This window comes from Neopelma chrysocephalum, unplaced genomic scaffold (genome assembly GCF_003984885.1).
Source record: "Neopelma chrysocephalum unplaced genomic scaffold, ASM398488v2 Primary Assembly neopelma1_43, whole genome shotgun sequence".
Classification (NCBI taxonomy): domain Eukaryota; kingdom Metazoa; phylum Chordata; class Aves; order Passeriformes; family Pipridae; genus Neopelma; species Neopelma chrysocephalum.
In genome coordinates this window covers 9,020,078-9,034,165 of record NW_020897702.1, presented here as the reverse complement: position 1 = coordinate 9,034,165, position 14,088 = coordinate 9,020,078, and the positions used below count along the sequence as shown (strand labels likewise).

At 36.9% G+C, this 14,088-nt stretch overlaps 1 protein-coding gene across 2 annotated transcripts in view; it reads left to right on the top strand.

Moving 5' to 3' along the window:
• LOC113964700 (probable ATP-dependent RNA helicase DDX10) overlaps positions 1 to 14,088 on the top strand; it is a 93,178-nt gene that overhangs the window by 17,495 nt on the left and 61,595 nt on the right. Inside the window, exons 1-3 of one of the 2 annotated variants that reach the window (XM_027677265.1) lie at positions 77 to 211; positions 3,082 to 3,195; positions 5,425 to 5,586. In XM_027677265.1, the coding sequence (XP_027533066.1) occupies positions 92 to 211; positions 3,082 to 3,195; positions 5,425 to 5,586 (396 nt within the window). In that variant the 5' untranslated portion in view covers positions 77 to 91. Of the gene's footprint in view, positions 1 to 76; positions 212 to 3,081; positions 3,196 to 5,424; positions 5,587 to 14,088 lie in introns of those variants that run through there. The other variant, XM_027677266.1, reaches the window with a different exon arrangement.

Sequence of the window (14,088 nt, the reverse complement as noted above, 5' to 3'; positions counted from 1 at the left end):
CCTGTGACCCCAGATTCCAGCTGTTTACTCAGCAGAGAGGAGTCACTGCTCCTGCCACAGTTGTATTCTTTGAAGTACTTGAGGTAAACAGATGGAGGGGATCTTTTGGCAGCCTCCAGCAGCTGGTGATGCCTGCTGCTATGGTGAACTCATTGTGAAGAAAAGAGATAAAGCTGTGGAGAATGTCAACCTCCTGCTTGTCAATTGTCATGTATCTCCTATTACAAAAGATGAAAATGGAAACGAGTAAGCAGAATGGCTTGAAAACACAGGGAACCAGGGATTGGCACTGAAGATTAGGGAAGCCTGAGGTCTGATATCCAGTGGTGTTGCACTTCTTAAAATAGATGAATCAGACTCCTGGTAGATGGGAAATTGATTTTTCAATGTAGCTGTTAAAGTGTGGGGTCAAAGCAAAGACGGGCAGTGGTGTTAGAAATTTGGGTGAGGACATTAGGTGTTTGGGTGAGGGGGTCACAGGGGTGCCATTGATAATGGAGGACATATGGAGGGAGAGAGGTGACAGAAGAGAGAGACGTTAGGATTATATAGGGATACTGGAAAAATGTGAGAGAGGTCCCCAGGAGAGAACCAAATCAGCATTTATGAGACCCTGTGGTAGCCCCAGGACCCTGTACACTCCGTGGCTGACCTGCCCAACTCCTATCCTAGACAGTGTAGCCTCCCTCTTGGGACAGGGAAACCATGTCAGGAACCACTGCCCTAACATACTGAAGGTCCCTTCTGGGCTGCACCACTTCTGCCGCTGAACACTGAAGCCATGTAGTTTGGACAAGTTGTGCCTACACCTGTGATGAAAATGTTTAGATATATGAGCCCATCTGTGGCAGTCAGTCAAGAGACAGTATCTGAAACTGAAGGAGCCTTGAAAGTTGTCTTTGAAGTGTGCTCAGTTTAGTAAAGCAATGAAAGTGTCCTAATAAAAAACACAGTTTAATTATCTAGGGAGTGTGTAATGTTTTATATTCATGCTCTTTTCTGTAGTTTTTTTAAAATTCTAATTCCTTACCCTTCTTTAATGCTGCATATTATAAATCTGCCAAATTCACATACTGATCTCACACTGCTTTTTAGGTGTATAGTGAGGGAGTTTAGTTTCCCATTTGTTTCTTCTCCTCCTCTTCTTTCTCTTCTTTGTCCTATCCCATTTTTCCCATGCAACTTTGCAGCATCAAATTCAGAGGAGGGAGAGGAAACAAGGTACAACTGGAAATGTTGCCTGTGTGTGCATGCCAAGACAGCTCATTGGGTATTTGAGCTCCTTAGCTAGGAAAACCTTCTTTAAAACAAGAAATATAAACAGCTGAAATTCACAGTTAAATATAATTTTGCAAAATACGGATGTATTAATTTGAAACTTAAAGTCTTTTTTTTTTTACATTATCATGTTATGCTGGTACCAATAACACTGGCAGTGCAGAAATTAAAGATTGTTAAAAAACCAAAAAGCAAAATCAACTGGTGGAAGAACATGCTGTGGTAGTGAATAGTATTTTACCACCACCTTGAAGTACACCTCTCTTTAAATACTTCCTTTGGACAATTCCTGTTGTTCTACTAAGTAGTCCATATTTTGAGGTGAGGATTTTAAGCTTATGCAGATTCTCAAACAATTTGTGTTTGTAGGATAAGCAGTAGTCATTAAGGAGTAGCGCAGCTTTCTGAGCTGTTATAAATGTACCTAACTAGTAGCTGCACAGTGTAACAAAAATCATTTGACAGTACTGAGGACATAAGTGCTGCTGCAGTTACTATTTTCTATAATAGATATGGTCATTACTTGATCACACAGCACAGTAGCTGTCACAAGCCATTTTTCCTGTTAGGAGGACTGTAATTTTTCTCTTTTATAGTTTGTATTTCAGTGCATTAGTGTGCTGACCATGGTGACAGTGACTGAGTTAATTTTTTTGCTTTCTTTTATAGTAGATTTGGTATAGAACATGAAAGTGATTAAAATGACCAAAATAAAAAAATGAAAGTGAGAAAAAGTTCAGTTTTTCCTTTTTCTCTCTGGTTGCTTTGACTGCTTTCTGTTATTTATTAGAAGTTTAGACAGCTTAGTGACTGTTTTTCAGGCACTTTTTTCTGAGTAGTGGAGAGATTGCAGCATTTATGGGATGATGAATGAGTTGTGGGTCTTCTAGGGAGTCTCCACATGTTCATGTGGACTACCTTTTGCTATAAAGAACTTTCTGCAATGGCAGTTATTGCTTAAAACATCCTCTATGTGTATTGTGTCCTGAACACATACGACCTTTGTTCTTGAAAGGAGAGTTCTCTGAAGAAGAGCTGGGGGTTGGGAATCTCCACATTCTTAGTTCCACGATGTTGCCACCAGGTGATTGCCTCAGTGAAACCTATGTTGGCTCTATGTGAATTCCACATCTTTGTGGACTTCCTCATTAATTTCTCTGGTGTCTTGACCACTTTGTTTCACTACAACTTTTTTCTGTGCTGCTTATAACTTTTGTGACTTTAAAATGTTATTTAATGCTAAATTTGGCAAACATCTCTTGGCACTGATGTTCTGCAACCTGATGGGTCTGTAAGGGACGAAAGTTATGAAATAGGAATGTTCTTGCATTGCCGCCTGTGGCCTTCATTGACACAGAAATAACTAAAGCTGGTGTACTGCGGTGCCTGGGGAGAACATGATGACAAGTGAGATGAAAGTGGTATCTGATCTGTTGTAGCAAATGGCATCAAGTCAATTATAAGGTATTTCTTGTCTGATGAGGCTTGCTAGTAGCATAAGCTGGTGAATCTAGTGTCCTTGTCCCAAAAAGATTAGTGAGATTTGAATGAGTCAGGTGTCCTGGTGCTGGCAGAATTTAAGTTATGCTGAATTTTTATCAGAGTAAATGAGTTTCTGATGATATGGCCTGCTTAAAACACTTTTATGAAAAGGTCTGCAAGCTAATTTTTACTGGATATTAATCTTATTGATGTGTTTTAGGAATTACATTTTAATACATCTAATTACTTTTAAGGAAGTTTGAAGCATATACCCTGTGACTAGGAAAAAACCTGTAAGAAATCTCATTTTCTTTTATACAGACTGCATCAAAATCAAAGATGAAGAAGAAAACAACTAAAACCCAAGAAGCCAAAAAAATTTTGAAGAAGAAATTTAAAGTTAACACAAAAATAGTCTTTACTGAAGATGGAGAGGTAAGATCAATTAAAAATAACTGTATTTTGGTGGGAACTGAATTTGTAGTTTCTAGAAAGTCAAAAATATACTTTGTATCTGTATAAAAAGATAAGCTTTTAAAAAATATATGTTTTTTGTAATTGGCTTAAATTTTGCGGAAGTTTTCAGCTTCCATTTAGAATTCAGTTTCTTTGGGAAAAAAAGGAATGTTGAGCACTGACCTCTTTTCCTCTTTGTATGTGTAAGATACTTGTATGAGAGCTGTAAGTGGTGGTAGAGAACCGTATCTCTTTTCTGCCTATTATCTTCAATTTCAGGTGGAACCAAGAGCTGTTTTTTTCCTTACAGAAATGTAAAACAATTTTCCTGTAGCTATTTGCTAAAACACCCCCAGGTCTTGATTTAATGTACTGGAATTAAAAGAAGTCTCTGGTTTTTTTTCCAGCATTCAGTATTTCTAGATTAAAAGTTTTGTTAGGAAGGCTGAGGAAGTACCAAATTTGGCCTACTAGTGCTGATGTAGCAGTACCTGGAAATTTGCCAGTTATTTAATTGGATCTTTTAATAGACCCTGGAAAAATGTATTGATTTTATACTGAAAGGAACTATTGTAGATGCTACTCCCTCTAGGTTTCCCTGTGTCAATAACCTCACTAGCAAGTATCCACGCTCCATAAACTTTTCTAACATTTGATTTCACAGCTTCAGATGCTGTGTATGTTGTTTTTCCATTTCCAACATTAAGATAAAAAATAAGTTCTCTTTTTTTTTATTCTACTTCAGAATAATTTCAGTAAGACATAACCTGAAAGAGAGGTCATCTTCACAAGTAAATAATTTGCTTTTGTGATTAAATAAAATAAAACATTTTATATTGCAGGTGAAGGGAGTGTAGCCATATACATAATTACTGACATTAGATAGAATTTAAAAGCTTTTAGAGGTTGTCCCGTTGACTGGAAATTATAATTTCAGATATTTTTAGATATTCAGAATCTGTTGTCTCATCTGAAAATTCATATGCAATGTTTTATGTATCTATGCAACAAAGCAAAAAGGAGTAGGGATGGAGGAAGAAAAATTATCACAAAGATTATAGTTTGAAAATCAGCACAATATAAAAGGGATGACTTATTTAAGGAGACAAAAGGTGGGCATCTATGGATGTTGTTCTAGCTGGGTTTTTTTTCTGAGCTGTGCTTTGAAATTTTACTGTTCTATTCCACATACTTCTCTTCCATAAAATAAAAGTGCTTTAAGAAATGTATCTTTCTAGAAAATATAATTACACAAACTCAATTTTGTGAAAGGAAGTGGAAACAGTGTGTTGGGTTGGTCACTACCTGGTGAATAACTCTCTGTGTGCATTAGGGAGTCCTAAATGTGTTTGATTTTGCATTTGTACTGAAAGGCATACTATATTTTCTGCCACATAGTTTCTTTTTAAGAGTTATTACCCTACCAATCCATAAGCAAGAATGATTTTGCAAGGACTGTCCCTTGAAAATGTGTGCTCAAGGTATAAGCTATTAGGTCACAAGATAGATGGGGGTATTTTGCTGAATGTGAGTCTTTGTCTTAACTTCAGAGTTTCAGATATTTAAGGGAAGCTGAATGTGTTCAGTATGTCATCCATCAAACATTTCATCAGCATGAATCATCAAACATTTCCAATATAGTTTTCATACAAAAATCAAAAAAACCCTCCATGCCTGTTCTCCTTGCTTTACGCAAAACATAAACCTGCAAAACATAAACCTGTTTTTTTTTGTGTACTGTGATAAAGGCTTACTTCATTTTTGTCTCAGTTAATATGTTGGAATATTGGTTGTTTACATGAAAGGTACTGTTTAGATTTAATCCTGTTCTTTTCTGTTGATGTATTTTGGAGAATCGTTTCTTGAAAGAAAATACATTTCTTCTCCCAAAACAACTAGGAGGATTAGAAATTATTTGTTCCATTCAGCAAAGAGAGAAAATTAGGGGATGAAGTTAAACTGAATGCCTTAAACAGTAACGTGATACAGTGGAGACACTATTTTCAGATACTAATTTTGGACTGAATGTGATGTTAAATAAGGTATCTGAATTTCTATTGTCCAAAAGTTTTGTTAATCTGTTTCTTTTGCAAATGGCCTTTTTATTTAGTCTAGAAAAAAATGTATTGGAATATTTAGGGCGTCAAAAGTGTGATGTGGAAAAAATGATTTTAACCATTATTTTTCTTGTTGACACGTCTAATTCAGCTAGTGCAGCAGTGGCCACCTGTGCAAAAATCCAGTTTGGCGAAAGCAGATGAGGAAGACGATGCCACTGGTATCAACTTAGATAAAGCGAAAGAAATACTGCGTGAAGAAGACAAATTTGACAAAGAAGAATACAGGAAGAAAATAAAGGAAAAACATAGGGTAAGTTGATTTCTACCTCAGTTACTGAAGTGCGGAAATACTGTGCTGTGGATTGCTCACTGTGGAAAAATACTTAAATACATTGTAAAATAAGTGCAGTACAAGTTCATTTAAATTCATCAGGTTTTTTCAGGACTACATTGCATATAGGAAGACTGTTTTGATGTAAGTAACTGGATAGCACAAAGCCTTACTCAATACTAGTTGTTGGCTGCAGTGGAGTTTTATTTAAAACTTTAAAATCTGTTAAAAGTTTAGTGGGAGTGTCTTTTTTTTTTTTAAGCAGTGTTCAGTGAAAGGGTTTGTTTCACAGAAAGAAAGTATTGTTTGGGATATGTGCTCTAACAACGCTGAAAGTGAAAGAGTGTCTCTGAGATGTCTTCAGACTACCATTTGCTCAACATTCAGTATAACATTTCAGCTAGGCAAAAATGCTAACTTTTTTTTATTGGTTTTATTAGGGCTGTCAGAATTTATTTAGTGAATTACTCAAATAATGTCATATAATTTTAGCTGTAACTTGAAAGCATAATTATCTGCAGTCTGACTTCTCTCTGGCATTTAAAAACCTTTAAGTTGCAGACCATAAGTTTTCAAAATTGCTTCTGTATTATTTGTTATGGACCAAAGCAGAGTTTTCTGACCTTGCTGTGTAACTGTCATGTGGAATACAGCTGCATGTCTTTGAGTTCAGGGATCGTTCCCTTAGTCCTTGTGAGATGGATATGGAATTCTCCAGATAACAGACAAATGTGAGATCCCAGGACTATATTTTCTGCCACATAGTTAAAGGCCTGATTTATGCTTAAAGCTTCGAATTTTCAAAGCATTGAAAAGCATTGGTTTATTGCCCTGCTCTGCAAATGCTGATTTTATCCAGTTTGAATTTTTCCACTGATTACTAGTAGTTATTGATACATCTCCTAGTGTTTGTAAAGGTTTGTATTTGAAGAAAATAATTTGGAAGGGATTTGTGAAGGCTTCAAGTTGCCTTTTGGCACATATTCCAGCTAAAGTCAAAGCATACTTAACGCATTTAATTTGAAAGTCTACTCCTGTAGTCCTGTTTCACTCCTTTGACAAACAGAAAAAAATCTCACCTCTTCTTTAGCAACGTGTTGCATTTGAAAGTAGGTGCAAAGAAATCATGTTTTCTGTCCTAGAAGTGAAATCATAGTCAAGTTTACAGAAAGCAATGCTATCAGATTTCAAGAATGTGGCTTAATAAGCAAGGAAGGAGAGAGTGATTCTATGACTTTGCAACCAACCTGTTATTCACTAGCAAATTCATAAACTTTGAGTGACACTGTATGTTTGACATCAGATTTCAATGATAAAATACTTCATCACTTGGTCTGTTAAGACACCTTCGTTGTGACAATGCCAAGGAGAACAAATGACGTTAATCAGATATTTACTTGCATCCAAAAAAATATTTCATCTGTGGAGATAGTATAAAAAGAGAATGCCTCTTTTCAAAAGTGAGGCAAAATGAACAGGACTGGCCACACCAATGTCACGGGGTTTTTTTGTAATTATGGAAAGTGTTGTGTATCAAGTTTCTTGTAGCCTACCTTACTGCAAGAGTGTTTTTCACATTATACCTAATTATTATCCTTTATGAAATTAAATAAAAGAAAGGAATGGTAGTATGTAAAAAAAGAAGGAAATATTAAAATTAAAAAGACTTCTGATTGAGGTCCTTTGAAATGATTGTTTAATATTTAGGGCTGCCAGTCAGTTATTGCATGCACAGTCAGATTTCTTATTTGAGGCTTTACGATTTGAGGTGAGGAATACTTCATATGGTAGTCATCCATTATGTCTGGGATTCTTGACAGTCAGCTGTTGCTGCTTAGGAAATAGCTGTAATAGTAATTATTGGGAAAATAATGCTGAGCCCTGCTCTTTTGTCTCATGCGTGCAGAGACAAGTACTACCTCCTTTCTTCTGGGTCATGTTAAGCTGGTTCAGTGATTAGATCCCTTCTTCCAGTGATCCATGAAGAAGTTACATTGCTACTAGGTGGAACAGATACTATTCTATTTTTTTCTTAAAAGAAAATGTGTAATTAGTAAAATTCACGCTATAGGGAGAAGTTCTGTGGCATAATATAGAAGTCATAGAAATTTTTTTGCCATTTCAGCCACTGTTTTTTCACTAATACGTTTTTGGAATTTATTGAATTATTAATGGGACAAGTCATCAGTCCTTCATTAACAAAAGAATTCCGGGGGAAAATTTGAACTGCCTCAGGGCAAAAGGGAGTCTGTGGCCACTTTCATAGTGACTTCCCAGTGGTATTTAAAAATTCTCCCACCTCATAAGGCTTCCCTTCCCAAAAGATAAGAATCACTCAGCAGCAGATACTAGTTGAGTTTGAATCTTTGACTTGATCTCAGTGATGTGAAGAACTACCACAGTCTGTGTATTATGACTGTACTGCAGAAGCCTGATCAGATGCCTGATCATTGTCTGAATTTGCTAGTAAAAGTTTGATTGTATAAGTAAGCCTGAGAGGCAAGTAGTGTAAATTATCTCTTACCTTCAATTGGAGGGAGAGGGTGAAATGTAGAAGACAAATATTCAAGTGTATTACCAACCAAGGATATGAGAGCAACAAAAATACTAGGAGACTTTATTTTCATGACTTCAGATTTTCTGTAAGTGCAGATGTCTTAGTGCCCTTCTTGTGTGATTGAAAGAGGAGCTTTTCAAAGTCACAAACATCTTATGCATCCCCCTCACTGGCATTCAGCAGTACCTGTTATATGAAGTCTTAAATCCATCACTTGGGACTGTCACTGCTTCTTTTAAAATCCTCCATGCTACACCATGAGCCAAAATACATCATGGCATAACACAGACTGTGTTGTCTGACCTGTCCTTTCTGCACTAATGTTAATTATTTCATTCCCATCTTCCTTTAAATTTCCTTCCTGCAAGCAGATGTCAAATGGACAAAGATCTACAGCATTATGTTCTAAGAGCAGGTGTGACAACTCTCTGTTACTTGGTTTTCCACCTCGGTTACTGAATTCTCCTACAACTCTTCTTCCTAGCTTTTTGAAAAAGCCATGGCTAAATTTTTCCGCTCTGCTTTTCCTTCAGATTTGTTCAAGATCTTTGTTTAACATTTTCATCTATTTAACTTTCTTCTATTCCTTCACTTCCATCAAGTTTCAAATGTATCTTAATTAATATTTCTTCCTCTTAATTCCTTGTCTTCCTACTGCAGCTGATGTTGGTGTAGTTTCCTGGTGCGTATATTTGGCAGTTGGTTTTTTTCTTTAAATCAATTTTTGAAACATGGTAAATTTATTAAAGTTATTACATAAATAGATTAGGAGACCACTAGAGAGAAATGTGTTTTTGTTCTGTGTAAACCAAATGTAGAAGTCTGGTACATGGTTAGGTACATCAGGAATCGAAAAGTCCCCTGAACCTGGAAGTGTGCGCAAATACCCGAAGACTCTACCTTGGCTTTAATAACTTAGACTTAGAATAGTGGTGACTTAGAATAACAAAATAGTTTACAGAAGGCTATAAAAGCAGATGTTATGTCATCCAGCTTCTTTATGTCTTGCAAATGGGTTCAGATTGTAATTTAGATTGTGATTGGATGTAGAAAAAACAGTGTTTTTATAAAGCTTGTAATTTTACAGGTAATTTTCAATTTAGAATCTCTCTCTTATGGTTTCTTCAGTATAATCTTGAAGATTAGAAATCTCTGGGGGAAAAAGGGAACTTCTTAAAATTGAAACTTGCACAAAATAGCTTTTTTGTTTTGGTGAACATGGCCTGTAAGCTCATTATGAACTTTCCTTGTGAAATGGTTTCTGATGAAGAACAAAACTATTCAGAAAGTATGCACAGGCCATTGCTTTTAAATCCATTTGTGAATGTCATTTAAATGATCACAGTTTTCCATATGATCAGAAAAATGTTTTGGTGCATTCGTGAGATGCTTGGATGAGTTGTGTGTTGCAGTGCTTTAGGGCTTGTGGCAACTTGCAAAGCATCTACACTATAATTGGGTTTCCTTCATGAGTCTCACATTTTGTTTCCCTCTCCTTTCTCTGCAAATTGAAAATCAGATGGATAAAAATAAATAAAAATCTGAGGTATAATTGTGGTGTAATTAATGCCTATTGAATTTTTGGAAACAAAGTAAATTTTGGTAGTTGAGCACAAGGAAAGGACAGTGTCACTGATCAAGATGGTGTGAAAAGAATTCTGCATTAATGGTTATTTAATGACAGCCAGCGAGAGGTACAGATTTAAGATCCTTTGAAATGTGAAAAATGTTATAAACAACAATAAAGGGAAAAGTGAACAAACTATATTCCAAAAATGTTTTTGCACTCCATTTTTCAAGTTTTCAACTGAAAATGCACTGTTGTTAAGAGGAAAACAGTGGCAGAGAGGGATTCATCTCACTTCTTAATAATGTCTTTCTCTATACTAACTCAAGTTCAGGCACATGCCCATTGGTGCTGAAGGAAAAATGAATAGGAGTCTTATTTCTTACCTCTCTTTCCCACAAGTAAGATATGCTGTGAATGTTGGATAGTCAATATGATAAGATGGCTAGAAGTGGTTTTGTTTAAATTTTGTTTTATTTGGGTGGTATTAGTAGCAAACAAGCTGAGACTGTCTTCATGGGCCTGATACTGCAAGATGCACTAGTTCTGTACCTTCCTGGGAGACATTAAACAAGTGTGTTTATAGAGGTATGACTCAGACTTTAGATGACAGGAGGGGCTATTCAGAAGATCCTGCACTGTAAGCATTGTACCAGAAGTCTGTATTTTAACTGTAATACATACTTTGCATTTTTGAGACTCCTTGCAGAATCTTGCAGTGATATTGATGTTGGGGGGTGGAACCTGGACATATTTCGTGGCCCCTTGTGTAATGGTCCTAATTTGTACTGCCTGAAGTTTGCAGTTATATGCTCTTGTGGTTTTGCTTGTGCTGTTCTTAATTCAGTAGAAAATAAAGAACTATTTTAGAAACTCTGTTGAAACAGAATACTTCTGTTTGGGTTGTCTCCTGTGCCCTGAATGCATTTGTTAGCGGCAGAGTGGATGGTTTTAATGAGGAGGATACACTGTGAGGCTTCACCCTTTGTGTTTTGCTCTCCCAAATATTATTACTTAACTGTTTCCAAGGCCAGAAGAGGAAATTCTTGATACCAGACTTTATGTAAAGACTATTATAAAATAAGTAATTTTCAGTTTCAGGAAGAGTGTGCTTACCCCATTGAATTTATTCAATAACTTTCTGATTAAAATTCATTCTTGAAAATGGAAGATTGCAGACTGGTAAGGGAAACCAAATCCCTTCACTTTGAACTCAGGAGGTTTCTTCCACAGGCCTGTTTAATGAAGCGTGCTGCTGTTCCAGGTTGCAGACTGAGTCTTGCAAGGCTGTGCGTGTATTGCACGGATGGGACTCACAATACACACGTGGGTACCCACAGAGTCAGGAGAGGCAGAAAAGAGAAACACAGGCAGCACTCACATAAACATGAACAGTGCAGGCAGCACAAGCTTAGTTCTTCTTGTTGGCTGATCAGGGCTCATGTTAACTGGCAAAACTATCAAGATCCTCACTCCTTTGATAACCACACTCACTAATTCCTTAAATAGTGGAGTGGGCCCTAAATATGTCTCATTTCATGCTCACATAATAGGACTGTTACACAGTCACTGACCTTGACTTTGGGTTTTTCCATGTGCTGCTCTTTCTGCATGGTCTTCTAGTGTCTTTCAAATATTCCATTTTAAGTTTGCATTTTTCCGTGAGGCTGATAAACACAGATAACCTGATTTCTCTTTTTCTTATCAATTACAGAGTTCTGTTTGGACCTTCTCAAGGTTGTGCTTATGTGGTTCCTTTAGTGTTCATCTGTCAGTGACTTATGAGTTCACATGTCTTGTTACTGTCTGCCTTACTGCTCATTAGGGTTGGGGATTTTGTATTCATTTTATTACTTTTTTTCCTTCTTGTCTTTTTCTCGCTCTTAACAGGATATCATTACAAACCACATTTTTACATTCAAAGTATCCCTACCACCCTTGCAGAATTAAACATGGAGTTCAAAAGAAGCATTTTCTGATCATTTTTACATCAGTATGTAGGGAGTAGAGTAGGAGAGAGATTATAACTTTATTATATATTAGTTCACATACAGTTCTTTAGAATCTGGAAAAGATCCTTCAGGAAAGAATGATGAAGTTACAATACTAGGGATGACATAACAGCCTCAGTACAAAGTTTAGAGCTGATATTTAAAAAGCATGACGATCTGGGGGCATTAAGGAAAAGAGGTACTATACAGGTATACAAGATATCAGGCATTCTTGAAGAGGGTACTTGGAGAATTCTGGTTACCTCATGATGACATAAGAGCTGTATGAATTCTATCATTTCAAGGAAAGGTGCACTTGATGTAGGCATTTGAAAAAAGTTACATAAGTTTACTTATCAAGGAAGACTTCTTTTCCTTTGCAACCTGCAGTTGGCCAAAGGTTGTAGTCAAACTTGACTTTTAAAAGCAGTAATGCTGGTAATTTTAACTAGCAGGAGAAGAACACTGTGACCAAATCAGTAAAGATGTCATCTGATATTTATAGTGGATTATTTTTCCTTTATGTATCTCGTGCCACACTGCATAAACCAGGGGTTTACTTCCTGATGTAATGCTGTAGCCTTTATCTCTGTCTGACCTCTGGCTCCTACCACAGTCCTCACCCTATGCCTTGACTGAGCAACCCCGTGGTTGGCTGAGCCATGGCCCAGATGGGAAAGCTCTCGGGGGAGAGCAGCCTGTGACTTATGCCTTCCTGGCAGCCCCATTCCTACTGGAGCTCTAGGCTCTGCCTCACTCCCAATCCTGCTTTTGCAAGTGATTTCTGTTGATGACAGGGTAGTTATGATTTAAACATGTTTGGTTTATAGTTTCATAAAGTCATACCAAAAGTACTTGTAATGTGTTTTAATAAATCATTGAATACCATATACCATGTTCAAGAAACAGAAAAGACCCCAGGGGTTTTCTTTATTTTATAAAATCATTACTTGTGATTTAAAAAAAACCACCCCAAAACCAAAGTAATAAAAAGAAAAATAAATGCTTTATAATACAAACCATTCAGTATGCTGGAAGATAAATGCTCCAATGCAAAACAGTGTTTGTAGTTTGAAATCAATCATTAGATTAATTCTGAACAGAAGTTGCATCATATTTCAAAGGAAATAATCTGAAGGGGGAAAAAATCCAGTGCTATATTATGCTCTTTATTAAATAAAGCACTTGAATAGTCCTGCACTTTGAGGTGGAATTTGTCAGATTTCAGGGTAATTGTACAGTTGGCTTAATGTAGTGCTAAGTGAGGACGATAAAATTCTCTCACATAAAGAGTATGCCAGTGTAGGAGCAAAATATAAAGGGAAGGAGGTTGCTGCTGAGAGGAGCGTTTAGCTGAATGGCAAAGAAAAGTACAGATGGTGAGATGCGTAAAATAAATCAAGAGAGTATTAGTTACTTTGTTAGAAAGCCTATCTGAGCCCTTTCATAGCTTTTGTGTGCAGGCAATGCTGTTGTTATGCTCCAAATGCAGAGCTGTTAAGATATGGGGGATGGACACTGAAAAGTGCATTGACAGGCATTCCATTTCAGCCTTAGGAGCAACATCCATCTGGTCTCGCTGTGCTGCTGGTGGAGGCAAGGGTTTGCTTGTTGTTTGCTATCTTTAACTCAACAGCTGGATGAGCTACACTTATAATTTGAAGTACCCTTGAATGTTTGGTAAGAGTTTTAAAGTGAAATCAGAGTTCTTGACCTGATCTTGTTGATGTGAAAAATAAGAAAATGAGATAACTCTGAGTATGTTGTTTGTGTACAGCCTAATCAGATGAACACCAGGAAAATGCAGCTGTGAGTGGAGACTGAAGTAGTGCAGACTTAACCTTAAAGTAAGCTTTTACCAGCCTTGGTGCTGTAAGGGAGCTTCCATACCAGGCTGATTGTCCTGGTGGAGGACGTAATGGAACAACTGTCCAAAATGCTGACCTCTACATGTCAGGGCTCTTAGAGGCAATCTTGGTTTGCTTGCTGAGGACCTGGGTGCTGCTGGGTACCTGTATCTGCATGAGCAGGCACAGAGATAGGTGCAGGGTTTGGCTGCCTGCTTTCAGACCTGTAGTATGAGAGCTGAGTGTTTCCTTACTGGTGGCTGCATAAAGACAGCTCAGGACCTAGGTAATGAATTTTCCACTGTTAAATGGTATCATCCCTTTGAAACCAAAAGCAGCCACAAAATCAGATGGAGTGCATCTTCACTGACCTTGTTCCTCTACTTTTGTCTAGAAAATATTAGCGTGTTTTGCAGTGCAAGTTCCACTGATTTTGTCATTAAGATTTTACTTCACAGCTTTAAATTTTACTTTTAAACAGAATTAACTAAGTAACATGATATAGTTCTGTTGATACTG